This window comes from Nicotiana tomentosiformis, chromosome 5 (assembly GCF_000390325.3).
Source record: "Nicotiana tomentosiformis chromosome 5, ASM39032v3, whole genome shotgun sequence".
In the NCBI taxonomy this organism is placed as follows: domain Eukaryota; kingdom Viridiplantae; phylum Streptophyta; class Magnoliopsida; order Solanales; family Solanaceae; genus Nicotiana; species Nicotiana tomentosiformis.
The window spans coordinates 133,311,751-133,330,484 of record NC_090816.1 but is presented as its reverse complement, the minus strand read 5'-3'; the positions used below and the strand labels follow the sequence as shown (position 1 = coordinate 133,330,484).

General features: G+C 42.5%; 1 protein-coding gene across 1 annotated transcript; it reads right to left on the bottom strand.

Moving 5' to 3' along the window:
• Positions 1 to 14,407: 14,407 nt before the first annotated feature.
• On the bottom strand, positions 14,408 to 15,277 carry LOC138893181 (uncharacterized). Its single transcript, XM_070176955.1, has one exon. It carries the CDS (start codon positions 15,275 to 15,277, stop codon positions 14,408 to 14,410), a length of 870 nt encoding a protein of 289 aa, XP_070033056.1.
• Between the last annotated feature and the right edge of the window lie 3,457 nt (positions 15,278 to 18,734).

Here is an 18,734-nt window from a genome sequence, read left to right as displayed (position 1 = left end):
AGATTTGATCTTGGGTCACTTAATGAAACGACGTAGTTTTGAGGCAAAACTATGTCGTTTCGGGCCCTTTCAAAGGCAGCCCCTTTTCTACTTTTGGCCACTTTTTCTTTCAAATTTGGCCCAATTTCTTTCTTAATCCTACTTATTAAACTAAATTTACACAAACAAATAAATTAATTAAGTAACTTATTCAAATGATCAATTAACTAGATTAATTCACCAATTGAATAGTTAGTTAATTTCTAAAATGCACAAATAAAGAAAGAACTATTTTTTGGTATTTTTATGATAGGAAATATGCAATCAAAGACACAAAAAATTGAAAAATATAATTAAAGCAACAAAACACTAATGACTTTAGGAGGTGTTAAAATAGTACAAAAATTAGGTATTCACAGCTGCCCTCTTTGCTCGAGAACATGAAGAGTTTTCGTGCAAAGAAAAGTGAATGCCATGGCTAATTTTTGCTCACATATTACTCCAATGAAAGCATTTTTTTTTTAAAATGGTGACCGAACCCTGCTTTCGAGGTAGCCTACATATCCTTATTTAGAGGAATCAGGTCAGTGTAGTTCTGGGAAAATTTGGTAGCTGGGACTACCAGACACTAGATTTAAGACTGTTGTTGCTTCTGTTGTTGCTGTTACTGTTACTTGCTGCTTGCATCAAAAGGAAAAGAGAAAGAACTACATATGTCTGGAAACTAAGAGTTACAAAATTCCTAATCTATGTGTCTTGTGGAGTCAAATCTTGATTCTTGACCTGCTCGCTTGTGTTGACCTTAGATTGGATCTTGATGCTCTTTGAGGAAAGGATCATGGCTCATTCTTGATTCCTTGCTTTTCGGATCAGAGTTCGGGAAAATGAAACTCGAGAAGCTAGGCTGCTGACACATTATCCAAGCTAACTCCAACTATCTTGTGACCGAAAAACTTCTTTATTATGATGAGAAAGCTGAAACTGCAAGCTTTAATAGTCACAACATGTGCTCTACGACAGGGCCTGCAAAGCCATCAAAGACAAATAAAACGAACAAAATTTTCTGCCCCAGTTTGGCACTGAGAAAATTTTGCAAGTTATTGGGTAAAACTGCAGGGCAGCTTATTTTATTTGAAAAATCCAAAAATGAAACTAAAGGCTCCGAAAAGGATGTTCTTATCTTAGGTATAAAATTGATATAACTTGGACTTAAGAGGTGCGTGTCCCATGGGTATCATTGGAATGGCTGTGAGATTGAAGGACTCGAACTAGGAATTGCATCTCCTTGGAATAATGACTCATATTATGGAGTGTGTCTCCTATTAAAATGAATACGGTTGACTCAAGCTAGGAAGTGTGTCTCCTATGAGTGAGGTTGAAAGACTCGGACTAGGAAGTGCGTCTCTTAGGATTAGTGGTTCATGTTAGGAAGTGTGTCTCCTATTGGAATGACTCAAGCTAGGAAGTGCGTCTCCTACGAGTGAGGTTGAAAGACTTGGAGGGAATGTAACCAGGGGTTGGCGCCCTGTATCACTGAGAACGAATGTAACCAGGGATTAGTGCCCTGTATCACTAACAAAGAATGTAACCAGAGGTTGGCGCCCTATATCACTAAGGGGGAATATAATCAAGGGTTGGCGCCCAAACTAGGAAGTGCGTCTCCTACGAGTGAGGTTGAAAGACTTGGAGGGAATGTAACCAGAGGTTGGCGCCCTGTGTCACTGAGAATGAATGTAACCAAGGGTTGGCGCCCTGTATCACTATCAAAGAATGTAACCAGGGGTTGGCGCCCTGTATCACTAAGGAGGAATATAGTCAAGGGTTGGCACCATAACTAGGAAGTGCGTCTCCTACGAGTGAGGTTGAAAGACTTTGAGGGAATGTAACCAGGGGTTGGTGCCCTATATCACTGAGAACGAATGTAACCAGGGGTTGGCGCCCTGTATCGCTAACAAAGAATGTAACCAAGGGTTGGCACCCTGTATCACTAAAGGGGAATATAATCAAGGTTTGGCGCCCAAACTAGGAAGTGCGTCTCCTACGAGTGAGGTTGAAAGACTTGGAGGGAATGTAACCAGAGGTTGGTGCCCTGTATCACTGAGAACGAATGTAACCAGGGGTTGGCGCCCTGTATCGCTAACAAAGAATGTAACCAGGGGTTGGCGCCCTGTATCACTAAGGGGGAATATAATCAAGGGTTGGCGCCCAAACTAGGAAGTGTGTCTCCTACGAGTGAGGTTGAAAGACTTGGAGGGAATGTAACTAGGGGTTGGCGCCCTGTGTCACTGAGAATGAATGTAACCAGGGGTTGGCGCCCTGTATCACTAACAAAGAATGTAACCAGGGGTTGGCGCCCTGTATCACTAAGGAGGAATATAGTCAAGGGTTGGCACCATAACTAGGATGTGCGTCTCTTACGAGTGAGGTTGAAAGACTTGGAGGGAATGTAACCAGGGGTTGGTGCCCTGTATCACTGAGAACGAATGTAACCAGGGGTTGGCGCCCTGTATCACTAACAAAGAACGTAACCAGGGGTTGGCGCCCTGTATTACTAAGGGGGAATATAATCAAGGTTTGGCGCCCAAACTAGGAAGTGCGTCTCCTAGGAGTGAGGTTGAAAGACTTGGAGGGAATGTAACCAGGGGTTGGCGCCCTGTATCACTGAGAATGAATGTAACCAGGGGTTGGCGCCCTGTATCACTATCAAAGAATATAACCAGGGGTTGGCGCCCTGTATCACTAAGGAGGAATATAGTCAAGGGTTGGTACCATAACTAGGAAGTGCGTCTCCTACGAGTGAGGTTGAAAGACTTGGAGGGAATGTAACCAGGGGTTGGCGCCCTATATCACTGAGAACGAATGTAACCAGGGGTTGGCGCCCTGTATCGCTAACAAAGAATGTAACCAAGGGTTGGTGCCCTGTATCACTAAGGGGGAATATAATCAAGGTTTGGCGCCCAAACTAGGAAGTGCGTCTCCTAGGAGTGAGGTTGAAAGACTTGGAGGGAATGTAACCAGAGGTTGGTGCCCTGTATCACTGAGAACGAATGTAACCAGGGGTTGGCGCCCTGTATCACTAACAAATAATGTAACCAGAGGTTGGTGCCCTGTATCACTAAGGGGGAATATAATCAAGGGTTGGCGCCCAAACTAGGAAGTGCGTCTCCTACGAGTGAGGTTGAAAGACTTGGAGGGAATGTAACCAGGGGTTGGCGCCCTGTGTCACTGAGAATGAATGTAACCAGGGGTTGGCGCCCTGTATCACTAACAAAGAATGTAACCAGGGGTTGGCGCCCTGTATCACTAAGGAGGAATATAGTCAAGGGTTGGCACCATAACTAGGAAGTGCGTCTCCTACGAGTGAGGTTGAAAGACTTGGAGGGAATGTAACCAGGGGTTGGTGCCCTGTATCACTGAGAACGAATGTAACCAGGGGTTGGCGCCCTGTATCACTAACAAAGAACGTAACCAGGGGTTGGCGCCCTGTATTACTAAGGGGGAATATAATCAAGGTTTGGCGCCCAAACTAGGAAGTGCGTCTCCTAGGAGTGAGGTTGAAAGACTTGGAGGGAATGTAACCAGGGGTTGGCGCCCTGTATCACTGAGAATGAATGTAACCAGGGGTTGGCCCCCTGTATCACTAACAAAGAATGTAACCAGGAGTTGGCGCCCTGTATCACTAAGGAGGAATATAATCAAGGGTTGGCACCCTGTATCAGTGAGAAAGAATGTAACCAGGGGTTGGCACCCTGTATTACTAAGAGAGAATATAGCCAGGGATTGGCACCCTTTATCGCTGAGAGGGAATGTAACCAGGGGTTGGTACCCTGTGTTACTGAAAGAAGTGTAACCAGGGGTTGGCACCCTGTATTACTGAGAAGGAATGTAACCGGGGGTTGGTATCTTGCATTACCGAAAGGAAATATAACCGGGGGTTGGTACCCTGTATTATTGAAATGAGTGTAACCAGGGGTTGGCACCCTGTATTACTGAGAAGAAATGTAACCAAGGGTTGGTACCATGTATTACCGAAAGGAAATATAACCAGGGGTTGGTACCCTGTATTATTGAAATGAGTGTAACCAGGGGTTGGCACCCTGTATTACTGAGAAGGAATGTAACCAAGGGTTGGTACCCTGTATTACTGAAAGGAAATGTAACCAGGGGTTGGTACCCTGTATTATTGAAATGAGTGTAACCAGGGGTAGAAAGGGTTCTACCTAGGTTAAACTACGAAAAGCAAACATGGGCGAAGAGTAGTTCTACCCAGAAACATGAGCTGGTACCCCCTAGGTGAAAAGGTTCTACGTGCGTTAAGCTACGAAGAACAAGCCTGGGCGAAGAGTACTTCTACCCGGAACTATGAGCTGGATCCCCCTAGGCGAAAAGGTTCTACCTTGGTTAAGCTATGAAAAACAAGCCTAGGCGAAGAGTACTTCTACCCGGAACTATGAGCTGGATCCCCCTAGGCGAAAAGGTTCTACCTGGGTTAAGCTATGAAAAACAAGCCTGGGCGAAGAGTACTTCTACCCGGAACTATGAGCTGGATCCCCCTAGCGAAAAGGTTCTACCCGGGTTAAGCTATGAAAAACAAGATTGGGCGAAGAGTACTTCTACCCGGAACTATGAGTTGGATCCCCCTAGGCGAAAAGGTTCTACCCGGGTTAAGCTAGGAAAAACAAGCCTAGGCGAAGAGTACTTCTACCCGGAACTATGAGCTGGATCCCCCTAGGCGAAAAGGTTCTACCTGGGTTAAGCTACGAAAAACAAGCCTGGGCGAAGAGTACTTCTACCCGGAACTATGAGCTGGATCCCCCTAGGCGAAAAGGTTCTACCCGGGTTAAGCTACGAAAAACAAGACTAGGCGAAGAGTACTTCTACCTGGAACTATGTGTTGGATCCCCCTAGGCGAAAAGGTTCTACCCGGGTTAAGCTACGTAAAACACCCTAGGCGAAAAGTACTTCTACCCGGAACTATAAGATGGATACCTCTAGGTGAAAAGGTTCTACCTGGGTTAAGTTACGAAAAGCAAATTGGGCGATGAGTACTTCTACCCGGAACTATGAGCTGGATCCCCCTAGGCGAAAAAGGTTCTACCTGGGTTAAGCTACTGGAAAACATATGAGCGAAAAGAACTTCTACCCGGAACTAGGAGCTAAACCCCCCTAGGCGAGAAGGTTCTACCTGGTTTAAGCTATGAAAATGGGAGGTGTGGACAGTAATGATGCATGCTACGAATAAAGGAAAGTGGTGATTTTGCAGAAACTTACCTTTGGTGACATTCGCCCTTTGAGAATCGCCATTCTGCACTGCTTTGATCCTGCTTCAAACAAATAAAAATTTGTGAGCTTTTAAAGTGGTGGTCGGTTTGTGGCCTTGATGCCCTTAGTAGTTTGAATTCACTCCTCCGCTATCGAAGAACTGATTTTGTCATTGTGATACCAAGGTTCCCGAATTCTTTGTATCGCTTTCTAGAGACATTGTCTTTCTGACGTTGCCCCTGGCTGTTTCATACCCAGATGTCCATGGTACCGCTAATCCTTGTCCCTAAGGCAAGGCAATTTTCCTTTAAAATCAAACTTAGTTGTCTTTCACCTAGAACCAATTTCTGACTGTAGTGCTTATCAACTTTTCCCATGAAGCAAGTCTTGCTTAGGCGACCTTTTCAGTTTCTTTGGAGACACTTTGTCCGCCTTATCAAAAGAGATCACATTTGGATTCCTGCCTTCGTCACTGCCGTATATGCTCCAAATTATGCTCGGTATTACGGGGAAACTGTAGCCAGTTTTGCAGCCATTTTTTTTTGCTTTGCTTTTGATGCAAGATTAGACCGAAAGGGAATCTAAGAAAAATTATGGAAAAGAAAAGAAGAGCAATTGGAAATGAAAAGGAATTGTGTCTAAATAAAAGGTGTCCCTTTTGGGGAGAGAAATAAGGAGACTTATCTGGAGATATGTGCCGACTTCAATGAATCATGACATGCATTTTGGACTGGACGCCTGATCTGTCTGAGCTGTCTAATTCTCAAAATACGTCGCAAATATTCATCTTGAAACTATCTTAGTTGTGCTCATGCCGGAGCATCGAAGACCCTCATTCGGCTAGTTGCGCCCTTTGCGAGTTTTCGCTAACTGACCTCTCTCATTTCTCTAATCACTGGCGCTTACAGTGCTCATACAGATTTTCACCGATAAGACTCTCTCATTTCTTCTTCTTTCTTTTTTTTTTTTTTTTAACTAAGATACGACACGCGGAAGGTTGGCCAATGCCCCTGGCATGGGGACTTCAAGTATTCTCAGAGATCGATCAGAAGTTCTTAACAAGAAAAGGCGAAAGGAACCTTGAACTGAATTACAACTTTTGGAACTGTTTCTACAGGAAAAACCGTAAGATAAAAACAAACTTCTGCCCCAGTTTTGGAGTATTGGGAATATGGATTTTTGTTGCGATGGGACCGAACCCAGGGTAAGGCTGCCTACGTATCCTTTCGGAATCAGGTCGGACGTAGTTCAACGACTCAGAAAATTTGTTGTTTGACATTTTTTTTTTTTTTGGTAAGTACACATGTTCCAAAAGGTGGAAAACAAGGAAGAAGAAACATACAGCTTAAAAGGGGTAACAAAAGGGTGACACTTGCTTGGAATAGCGAGCAATGGTAGCCTTCGTCATCTCGATCTAAGAAAGTCATGCGTGAAAGTTCCACAGTGGGTATATATCAGAGATAATATCTTTTGACTGCATCTGCATTAATAGTCATGTCTGGTACTCGTCATTCTTCATCTACCAAGTGTAAGGCCCCTTTTGGTAACACTTTCTTGATGATGTAGGGTCCTTTTCAGTTTAGGGCGAACTTTCCTTTAGCTTCTACTTGGTGTGGAAGAACGCGTTTCAAAATAAGTTGGCCTACCTCGAAGTGCCTTGGACGCACTTTCTTGTTGTAAGCGCGTGTCATTCTTTGCTGGTATAACTGGCCAAAGCACACTGCTGCTAGCCATTTTTCATCAATCAACATTAATTGTTCTAATCGGGTCTTTACCCATTCTGCATCTTCAATCTCCGACTCCACAATGATCCGAAGAGAGGGAATTTCGACTTCAGCCGGTATTACAGCTTCCGTCCCATATACCAACAGATAAGGAGTTGCACCAACAAATGTGCGAGCAGTCGTGCGGTATCCCAAAAGAACAAAAGGCAACTTTTCATGCCATTGTCTCGAACCTTGGATCATTTTCCTAAGAATCTTCTTGATGTTCTTGTTCGCCGCTTCAACAGCTCCATTGGCTTTTGGCCGGTAAGGGGTAGAATGGCGATGCATAATTTTAAATTGCTCGCATACCTCCTTCATCAAATGACTATTGAGATTTGCTGCATTGTCAGTGATAATGGTATTTGGGATACCAAAGCGGCAGATGATGTTGGAATGAACAAAGTCTACCACTGCTTTCTTGGTGACTGCTTTGAAAGTGACCGCCTCCACCCACTTGGTGAAGTAATCAATTGCAACCAAAATGAATCTATGCCCATTAGAAGCCTTTGGCTCAATTGGCCCAATAACATCCATTCCCCAAGCAACGAAAGGCCAAGGAGAGGACATGAGATGCAACTCCGAAGGTGGTGAGTGAATCAGGTCACCATGAATCTGGCATTGGTGACACTTGCGAACAAAACTGAAGCAATCTCGCTCCATTGTAAGCCAATAATACCCTGCCCGCAGAATCTTTTTCGCCAAAACATATCCATTCATGTAAGGTTCGCATACCCCCGAATGCACTTTATTCATGATCTGCTCAGCTTCTGTGGCATCTACGCATCTCAACAAGTTCAAATCTGGGGTCCTTTTTTACAAAATTTCCCCATTCAGGAAGAAACCGTTGGCGAGCCGCCTTATAGTTCTTTTTTGATCTCCCTTGGCTTGCTCTGGGTATTCTCTCATTTTCAGGAATCGTTTTATGTCATGATACCATGGTTCACCATCTGGTTCTGTCTCAATTGTATTGCAATAACCGTGGTGATTCCGAACTTGGATTTCTAGTGGATCGATATGGGCGTTTCCCGGATAAGGGAGCATCGAGGCTAAAGTAGCCAAAGCATCGGCTAGCTCGTTGTGAAACCTGGGAATGTACCTGAACTCGATGGTTTTGAATCTTTTGCTCAAATCTTGTACACATTGTCTGTATGGAATAAGCTTGATGTCTCGAGTCTCCCATTCGCCTTGGGCTTGACGGATAAGCAAGTCAGAATCTCCCATAACCAATAGTTCATGCACATCCAGATCGAGGGCCATTTTCAAATCCATGATACAGGCTTCGTATTCTGCCGTATTATTGGTACAGAAGAATCGAAGTCGGGCTGTTGCAGGGTAATACTGTCCAATAGGTGAGATGAGGGTTGCCCCGATCCCAACTCCTTTGATATTGACAGCTCCATCAAAATACATTTTCCATAGGGGGTTGTCGTCTGGAACTACTTCCTCTATTGAGTTGACCTCTTCGTCTGGGAAGTATGTGGTAAGTGGCTTGTACTCATCATCAACTGGATTCTCTGCCAAATGATCGGCCAAAGCCTGTGCTTTCATCGCGGTGCGAGTGACATAGATGATGTCGAACTCTGTGAGCAGGATTTGCCATTTTGCGAGCATGCCGGTGGGCATTAGCTTTTGGAAGATACACTTCAGAGGATCCATTCTGGATATGAGGTAAGTAGTATAGGCCAAAAGATAATGTCTCAACTTCTGAGCGACCCAAGTCAAGGCACAACATGTCCTTTCTAAAAGGGTGTACTTAACCTCATAATTGGTGAACTTCTTGCTCAAATAATATATTACTTGTTCCTTTTTGCCTGTTGCATCATGTTGCCCCAGAACGCATCCAAAGGAATTATCCATCATCGATAGATATAAAAACAAAGGCCTACCAAGTTCAGGTGGGACCAGTACAGGGGGTTTTGATAGATAATCTTTGATCCTGTCAAAAGCATTTTGGCAATCGTCTGTCCACTTGATTGCAGCATCTTTTTTCAGCAACTTAAAGATGGGCTCGCACGTGGTTGTTAGCTGAGCAATGAACCTACTGATGTAGTTCAACCTTCCGAGCAAACTCATGACCTCCTTTTTGTTCTTCGGGGGTGGCAGATCTCGAATGGACTTTATCTTAGATGGATCCAATTCGATGCCTCTCCGACTGACTATAAAAACAAGGAGTTTCCCAGATGGAACCCCAAATGCACATTTGGCTGGATTGAGCTTAAGGTCATGCCTTCGAAGCCGTTCGAAGAACTTTTTCAAATCATTCACGTGATCAACCTGTGTCTTTGATTTTATGATGACATCATCGACATATACTTCAATCTCTTTGTGCATCATGTCGTGAAAAATGGTGGTCATGGCCCTCATGTAAGTTGCCCCTACATTCTTTAAACCGAATGGCATGACCCTGTAACAATAGGTACCCCACGGAGTGGTGAAAGCGGTTTTTTCTACATCACCCTCATCCATTAGAATTTGGTGGTACCCAGCATAGCAATCCACGAACGACTGTATCTCATGCTTTGCGCAATTATCTACAAGAATATGGATGTTCGGCAAAGGAAAATTATCCTTCGGACTTGCTTTGTTCAGGTCTCTGTAGTCAACACAGACTCTAGTTTTTCCATCTTTCTTTGGCACGGGCACAACATTTGCCACCCAGGTGGTGTATCGTACGGCTCTTACAACATTGGCGCTCAATTGCTTCATTATTTCCTCTTTGATTTTATCACTCATGTCCGTTTTAAATTTACGTTGCTTCTGTTGGACTGGTGGAAAATCAGGATACGTAAGAAGCTTATGAACAACTAAATCGGTGCTTAAACCCGGCATATCATCATAAGACCAAGCAAACACATCTCTATACTCAAATAAAAGTTGAATCAAGGCATCTCTAGTTTTTTGTTCAGTGTGAATGCTTATCTTTGTTTCTCTGACTTCTTCATGACCTCCGATATTAATTGGCTCAGTTTCATTGAGGTTGGCCTAGGTTTGTTTTCAAACTATTCCAACTCTCTTTTTATTTCATCAAAAACCTTATCTTCATCATATTCGACCTCTTGATGCATTATTTTGAAATTAGACAGCTTTTTGAGATCTGGGCGTGAATTCCGCATGCATGTCATATTATTAAAACCAGCATTAACAAAACTGAAATGGAAATAAAATGGCAGGAATTACGAAAAGGAAAAGATACAAAATTTAATACGAAAATGAACTGCATTTCATTGAATTTAAAAGGATATAAGGGTTAACGTCAAAATAAAACAATCATACTAAAATATTTGGATTACAACCCTGAAAGTAACCCAAATTACAAAAGAAAGAAGCTACAAGAGTCAACTACCAAGACTCCTTCCTTGTGGGGAGAGGAGTTGCTTCCCAGTTATTGAGCACGGTTTCTGGGCCAATTAGTTGCATATCGGCACGACTAGTGCCTTCACCATCCTGGATCATATTCACTTCAGAAAACATCTGCCTGAGGCCATGGCAAATTTCATCAATGTTTGCATGCGCCGAGGAATTTTGACCATGTTTGAATCGTGGCTCGACAAAAGTGTAGAAAATGTGAGGGATAGGTTGCTGCAAGACCCACCCATGCTTTTTGCGGTTCTTGGCTTTGTCTTCGTCTGCTTGTGTTGGCCTGAAGCCTAAACCAAAAGTACCCCTGTTACTGAATGGAGAAATGGGTTCTGAAATTCCTTGCAATGATGCCCCCAAACCTTTTCCTGGCTCATAACCTTGTCTCATCATAAGTGCAGCCACCATTACGGATGTGGCGGAGAGACACGGATGTAGAATGGGTTTTCCTTCCTCAACATGGTCCACAACAACTACTTCAAAAGCCTGATAGACAATAGACTCGCATCCTTCCTTGGCCTCAATACATGGGACTAACGGGTCTTTATAAATGGATGACTCGTCTTCTCCGTGAACAATAATTTCTTGCATATCGTGCTCGAATTTGAGCATCTGATGCAAGGTGGATGGCACAGCTCGGGCCGTATGAATCCATGGCCTTCCAAGAAGAAAGTTATAAGAAGTTTCCATGTCCACTACTTGGAAGACAATTTCAAAATCAACAGGCCCAATCGTCATGGTGAGGTTGATCTCCCCAATGGTATCTCTCGCTGAGCTATCAAAAGCCCGGATGCGAACATTGCTGGGTCGGATCCTATCTGTATTGATCTTCATGCTTTGCAAGGTAGAGAGAGGGCATACATCTACACTCGAGCCTCCATCAACCATGACTCGCTTCACATAATGCCCCTCACATTTGACAATCAGGTGCAAAGCCCTATTGTGACCGGCTCCCTCCTCAGGAAGTTCATCATCAGTAAAGGAAATTCTGTTAACCTCAAAAAATCTATTGGCCATCTTCTCTAACTGATTCACGGTGGTATTCTCTGAGACATGTGCCTCGTTCAGGATTTTGATTAGTACACGGGCATGCTCTCCTGAGTGTATAAGTAGAGATAACAGAGAGATTTGGGCAGGAGTCTTTCTCAGCTGGTCAATGATTGAGTAATCCTGAACTTTCATCTTTTTCAAAAACTCCTCCGCCTCTTCTTCAGTGACCAGTTTCTTTATTGGCATTTGGCCTTCTCTGATTTGCTTAGCCTTCCTCAACTCTTCTGGAGAGTAACACCTCCCTGATCGAGTCAAACCTCCAGTTTCCCCACTTCTTCTATGATTTCCTTACCTTTGTAGGTTACTACGGTTTTGTCGTAGTTCCAAGGGATGGTTTTCGTATTTGTTACACGGGGTTGTGTGGCAAGCTTGATTATGATCGGCTCTATTATACCCGTCGTACCGCCCTAATTCTCCTTTGTGATGGGGTGACCTCCAAGGACGTATAACTTTGGGCTTGGAGCATTGGAGCGAACCTCCAACCTCGAGATTTTTGGAACAAATAAAGTTTCCCTCTCTGAGCTCTGGGCACCTTTCACAATCAATGGTGCATCTAGGCTTGGACTTACTTCCAGTTTGGTTCCCTCTTGAATTGTTACCACTGTTATTTTTGCTCGACCAACCGGCTTGTATACATGATCTCGTCCAATCATTCCCACAAAATGAACATCATTGTGCACTGGCAACGGGTTATTGGTCACATTAGGAGGGTCCTCGCCATTCGTGACTACAATCAATTTTTCAACAATGAGTCTTTCTATGGCTCTTTTCAGGGTCCAACAGTCATCAGTGCTATGCCCCGGAGCACCTGAATGGTACTCACACCTAGCATTTGCTTGAAATCCGTGCGAATCAGGATGCATATGGTGGGGAGCGATGGGTCCAATCATGCCCATCTGCTTCAACTTCTGGAACAGACTAGAGTATGATTCAGCCAATGGAGTAAATTTTTCCACCGGCCTCTGCTCTCGACCATAATCCTGCCTAGGACGAGAATTGTAGGGTGCCCGAAAATTTTGCTGCTGAGGTCGGGGAAATCTTGGAGCTGGTGCCCATACCTATTGATTGGGAGGACGAGCATATGATTGAGCATTAAACACTGTATATTGTGGCGGTCCCACGGAGTACTGAGGAATTGGCGGGGGATAGTAATGTTGAGGGTAGCTGGATTTCCCCTGCTGAACTTGCACATAAGGGTGCGATGCCCCTCTTTGAACTTCCTAGATCCCGAAGTCATCATGGACCCTTCATCTCTCTTCTTCCTATTTGCCAAACTTCCCGACCCATTTTGGATAGCTTGGGTGGTGGCTTTGAGAGAAGCTTGACTTACAATTCTGCCAGTCTTGAGGCCATTTTTTACCATTTCTCCTATTTTGATCGCTTCCGCAAAAGGTCTACCCATTGTGGACATCATGTTCTGAAAGTAATCAGGCTCTTGGGCCTCCAGAAAAACAGTGATCAACTCGTGGTTATCCATGGGTGGCTTAACTCTAGCTGCTTGCTCCCTCCACTTGATTGCATACTCCCTAAAGCTTTCAGTCGGCTTTTTGTTCATATTGGATAGGGAATTGCGATCCGGCACAATATCTATGTTATATTGAAATTGTTTAATGAAGGCTTGGGCCATGTCGTCCCAGACATGCCAGTGAGAGATATCTTGGTCAATGAACCATTCGGAGGCTACTCCCACAAGACTTTCCCCAAAATAAGCCATCAGTAATTCTTCTTTTCCACCTGCACCCCTCAGCTGGTTGCAGTACCTTTTCAAATGGGCGATAGGGTCGCCGTGTCCATCATACTTCTCGAATTTTGGGGTCTTAAACCCTGGTGGCAAATGGATGTGAGGGAACATGCATAGATCACTGAACGAAACACTTTTGTGACCCCCTAGTCCCTGTATGTCCTTTATGTTTTGTTCAAGACTTTTCATTTTCCTGGCCATCTCATCCGGCTCAACCGTCTTGACAAGCTTTTCGTTTTCCACTAGTGACTCGTACTGAGGAGTCTGATTATATGGAGCCGAGACCCCGAAAGCCATATTTGGAGAGTAGTATTGGCCATCATAAGCATGAGATGGTGGCTCGTTGATTGGCCTCGTCACAGGAGGTGGAGGCGGGATTGTGTATGCCGGTACGCCAGACATGACTAGAGGAGTGTTCCTGACCGGTGCGACTGGAGGTCGCACATTAGAGGTACCAGGAGCAACGTGGAGGCTGTAATTTTGCACATACCCTGATGGTAGGATGTGGTCGCTCGTTGTATGGAGCGGTGGTTGAGTAGCCAGGGGTATGGTGGAAGTTCCCTCTGAGGGACCACGGGGTGGAGGCTGACTAGACACCCAAGCTTGATATACATCAGACAATTGCTGTCTCAATTTTCTTATTTCCTCCGACTCTTGTTCAACTGATTGACCCTGGGGGTCGTCAGTGATCAGCTCGATCTCATCATCGTTGGCCATTACTACTGCTCCCTTAGATCTAGTGAAGTAATGGTGTGTTGCCAGTTTCACCACAAGCCAACCACCTTAAGCTTACTAGTTAAGACACAGCAAACGTGTTAGGGTTAAGCATTTTATAGATAAGAATCACACATAATGTGCCATGCTCCAATCATTGTCACTATTTCTAGCATGCTTTTGGAGGCTTCATGTTTCATTCCGGCTTATGAGGTTGCTTCTTATTGACGCTCTTATTTTCTTCTCTTTTTTTTTTTCTTTTTTTTTTTTAACTCACACCTCATTTTGATCCCTCGTCTTAGAATCATTGAAAAATATTTTGATCGAACCCTTTTTGGGTTGCCTACATATCATGTCGCCGCATGAATCAGATCATTACGTAGTTCAGGGGGAAATAATAATAATTTTTTTTAATATTATTATTATTATTGAAATTGACTCTAAATACATAAGTATGACTGAAAATGCGACAAATGAAAAATGAAACTACAAACTAATTGACTGCACTAAAACTTTTTTCTTGCTTAAACTGATATCATCAAAGGTCTGTATCCCTTGGCATCCACTCTCCCCCCAAAATCTCATACAAATTCTGAAACACTGCCGGCAACTGTGGAACGAGGGTACGTGCTTGTTGACCAACTTTCTCATTGTTTAGATGACGATGATCGTTGTGAATATATGCTGCTTTCTCTGCTAATTGAAGTACTTGCTCTCTGGCTTGCCCCATATTCACGTGACAATTCTGCAACCATATCTGGGTAGTGTTGAGGGTGTTCCCCATTTGTGTCTCGCGTCCCTCGTATTCTTCAATACGGCGGTTTAGCACAGCTCTCTCAATCATCCATTGACGCCGCTCTGCCTCAAAATCTGCATGTTGATGACCTCTCTTATGCCTTTTTATTTCTTCCAATTGTGCATGAAACTGACCCTTTGAGTGTATCCAATAGGCCCTTTCTCTTTCAAACTTCTCTCTCTGCTGATCAAACTCCAATTGTTGTTGGTGCGCATCCTCTTCAACGATACTCAAGTCTTCTTGTAGCTTATGTATTTCAGCATTTTTATTTGCCTCAGCCCTTCTAACTAAACCAATAGTGCTTGACAGTTCTTCTTCTAAGCGGGCCGCCTCATTTTTAGCATCCTTTAGATCTTTATCTATGACCCGTAAGGTAGATTGATAATCTTTCTCAATATTTAAACGAATCTGAGTGACTACGGCTTGTAGTTGGGCTTGTTGTTTGGATATGGTCATCCGGGCATGCTCCAATTCCTCTTTTAACCTTTCTATAGCTCTTTGATCATTTCTCCTCCTATTGGACCCTTCAGGCCCATCTCTAAGCGACGAAGGGTCATGAAACCAGGTAATATATTCAGGGATCACCTCTCCACGATCTCGGTCTTCTACCATATCATTCAACTCCGAGACTTTACTTGCATACCAAATTTTCATAATTTCTTCTTCGCCATGAGGTTGATCTTTACCAAAATCATAACAGAACTTGCTCATATCTCGTGTTGGTGGCACCTCCTCTAGTCGTGCAAATTAGCGCATTACCCGAAGTGGAGCATAAGACTGAACACCATCCAATCCTATGAGTACTAAATAAGAATGGTATGCAGACTCACAAATGACCTCTTTAGAGGAGAACCAATCGTAGTTCCAAGTGATCCGTTTGGCAGATAGAGTAAGAAGTAGTTCTTTCCAGGCGCCAATCCCCTCTGGTAAGTCACATTCGTCAATTCTTTTCTGGTGATCATAAGTATGATTGGGCCATAGCTCACTAAAATTAGTGATCGTAGGATGACGATAGAAATGCTCCAAAAACCATATCTGTGACAAAATGTTGCAACCATCAAAGTTTCGTGCGCCCATTTTACATCTAGTTAAAGCACGAAAAATGCAAGAAAGAATCATAGGGACCAAAGTATAATCACCCCCTTCTGAGGTCAGAGCCTCAACTACACCTGCCAAGCGGATGTCAACGCGTCCCTCTCTTTTCGGGAAAACTACACGCCCCAAAAAGGTGACCATAAATGCAAACCTTCTATGTACCTTTCATGTTTCCTTATCTTCCTTTGATTTCAATTTTCCCACATTCCTTTCGAAATTGCATTCTAGGCCATACAACTAAAACAAAAAGCCCATCTTAACCCATTTGCCTCCTAGACCTTCATATTGTTCGTAATTTATGTTCAAAAGCTTCAGAAACCTACCCTCGTTCATATTTTTTGGTACTATGGGCCTTTGGCGGCGAAGATTGCGGCCCTACCCCTGAAAATGGGCGATTTCCTCTAAGGTCGGAGTCATTTCACAGTCGGTAAAACAGAACACATTGTTTTCAGGATCCCAATGCGGAATCAAAGCTTCAATCACATCCCTCCTCGGCTTTATCGTAATCATGTGAACCAAATATCCCAAGTATTTCTTTATTTGGTTTCGCTCATATTCCTTAAAGTCTCTCCACCAATCCCATAACAACTGTGGTATCTGATCGACAATCAAAAAATCTGGTATCCCTTCTGATCTGGGCCTCTTTTCAGACTTACCTCTTTCCCCACTCATGGTATACCTGTCTACCCAGACACGGGGTTAGACTTTGATCAAACATATTATTGACACACAAATATTCTGATTTCTCGGGTTTTGACTCTTATAAAAGAAAAAGAAAAAGAAAAAAAATAAATAAATAAAAGCTAAACTGTGGGACTAAAAAAAAAGTATTTTTGGATTTTATTTTTATTTTTTATTTTTTGGATTTTCTAAGAAAATAATTGTAAATAGGGAATTAAGGAAAAGGAAAATATTTTTTGAATTTTTTCTGAAAATTGGGCCGGAACCGATGAGGTTTGCCTACGTATCTCACATCCGGTGAGAATCAGACCCGCGTAGTTCGGTGATAAAATTTCCAATGAAACTAACTATATTTTCTCTCTTTATGAAAAATTAATCATGGACAGCAAACGTACCAAATAACTTCGGGCCTTTTTTTTTTAAAAAAAAAAAAAGAACGAACATTTGTATAGAAATCGGGAGCATGTTTTTATTTTTTTTATTTTTCTCTGCTTATTCAACTAATCCACCCTAAAGCCGGTCGACATGCAAGCCTCCCAAATAAAGTAACATGTAGCACATAAGTGAACGTTATGGTCTCAAAGAGGATACCTGTCTTATACGGACCCGGCCCCTGTGCCGAGTTTCGCTAAGTCAAATGCACGTGATGCAAATAAAGCGAACCTACTTGGGATATCCGGCATGAGGTATGTTCTTCTAGGTTTAAATCCTGATGGAGGAGGTGTCTAGACTGGCTAACTCGAGCGGACAACCCGAGCTGAGGAGCGTCAAGCGTCACCAGTAGTAGAACAGCACTGGCTAGCTAACGACTCTCTCGCCTAAGCATGTGTGACTAAATCCTTCACCAGAAGCTGATAGGCTAACTGGCTTTATCTCAAGACAGAAATTTTGTGATGCTGGTAGGCAAACACAACATAACTAACTATAAGAAGACTCAAAGGGGTGCGAGAGAGGATACAATTTATATGTATAGTTCAACAATATCAAAACACTATAAAGTGGACAAGTAACAGATTAGGCCCAAATAAATCACAATATATACAAAAATTAATAAAGCCAAATAAAGTCAATATACAAGCTCGAATTCTTAATGTCCCCAGCAGAGTCGCCAGAGCTGTCACACCCCTTTTTCTACCTGCAAAATAATATTGTGTGGATTAAAGGGTTTTTCCAATTAAAGTGACAAAATTGAGTAGGGATTATTTTATTTACAGAGTCGCCACTTGAAATTGATTTTTTGTTGGTGTTCCAAGTTACCTTTTATTTGAATCCCTAATCAAAGGAAGATTTGACTCTATTATTATTGGTCTGCGAAAACAAAGTCCGGGTAAGAAATTTTGTTAACCGGAAAGAAGGTGTAAGGCATTCCCCGAATCCGTGGTTCTAGCACGGTCGCTTTTATTGACTAAAATTTAGCTTGAATTATTTTTGGATAAAGTGTGTATTATTTGCCTTAAGTTACTATTGTCTAGTACCGCTTAATAATTAATAATTTTGGCCTAGGAGCGTGCAAGCACACAAGGTCCTTATTTGATTATATGTATTAAAACAAAGAACGTGTCGGTACACATGGTTTAAATACAATTAATATTGAAGAGTCAAGGAGCGGGAATGCACACATGACTACTTTATTAAAAAAATAATAATAATAACGACCAAGGACCATGTATGAACACATGGTCTACATCTCAAACGTGCCTAAAATTGCCTATCGCTTAAATTAATTAAAAAAGTGCTTCTTTTTTATATTTATTACTTGTTCGACTGAAAAAATAATAATATTATTATTAAAAATAATTTTCACTAATGCAAGACTTTAAATCCGGGTAAACTTATGTTAAACTTTTATGGTATTGGGCCGCTTATTTTATTTAACAAAAGACAATTTATTGATTTTAAAGAAAATGCCCATCTTACTTTCTATTGTCATTGGGCCTACAAATTTTAGCTTATTTGGTCCATGTTGCTTAAGAGCCTCGATGACCAAGACAACACAAAATAACAAGTATTCTTCTAAGCCCAAATTGCTTCTTACATTGATGTCCAAACTAAAAATTATTTTTTTCATAAAAGAAACTTACATGCTAATTATTATCTTTTATCTTCTTAACCAACTTATTTCTTAAAGACTAACATAATATTTCTACTCATCTACACCAACATGGCACTAATCAAACTACACTCATTAACAACATAAAAATCATGACTAAATATAAAAACTACAAAAAACGGTAATACTTCAATGCTAAAGAGAAGAACTATATTAAGTATAACATTATGTTGAAGAACTATA

Coding starts and splice junctions, on each gene's coding strand:
- LOC138893181 (XM_070176955.1), bottom strand. CDS start 15,277: ATGGTAGAAGACCGAGATCGTGGAGAGGTGATCCCTGAATATATTACC.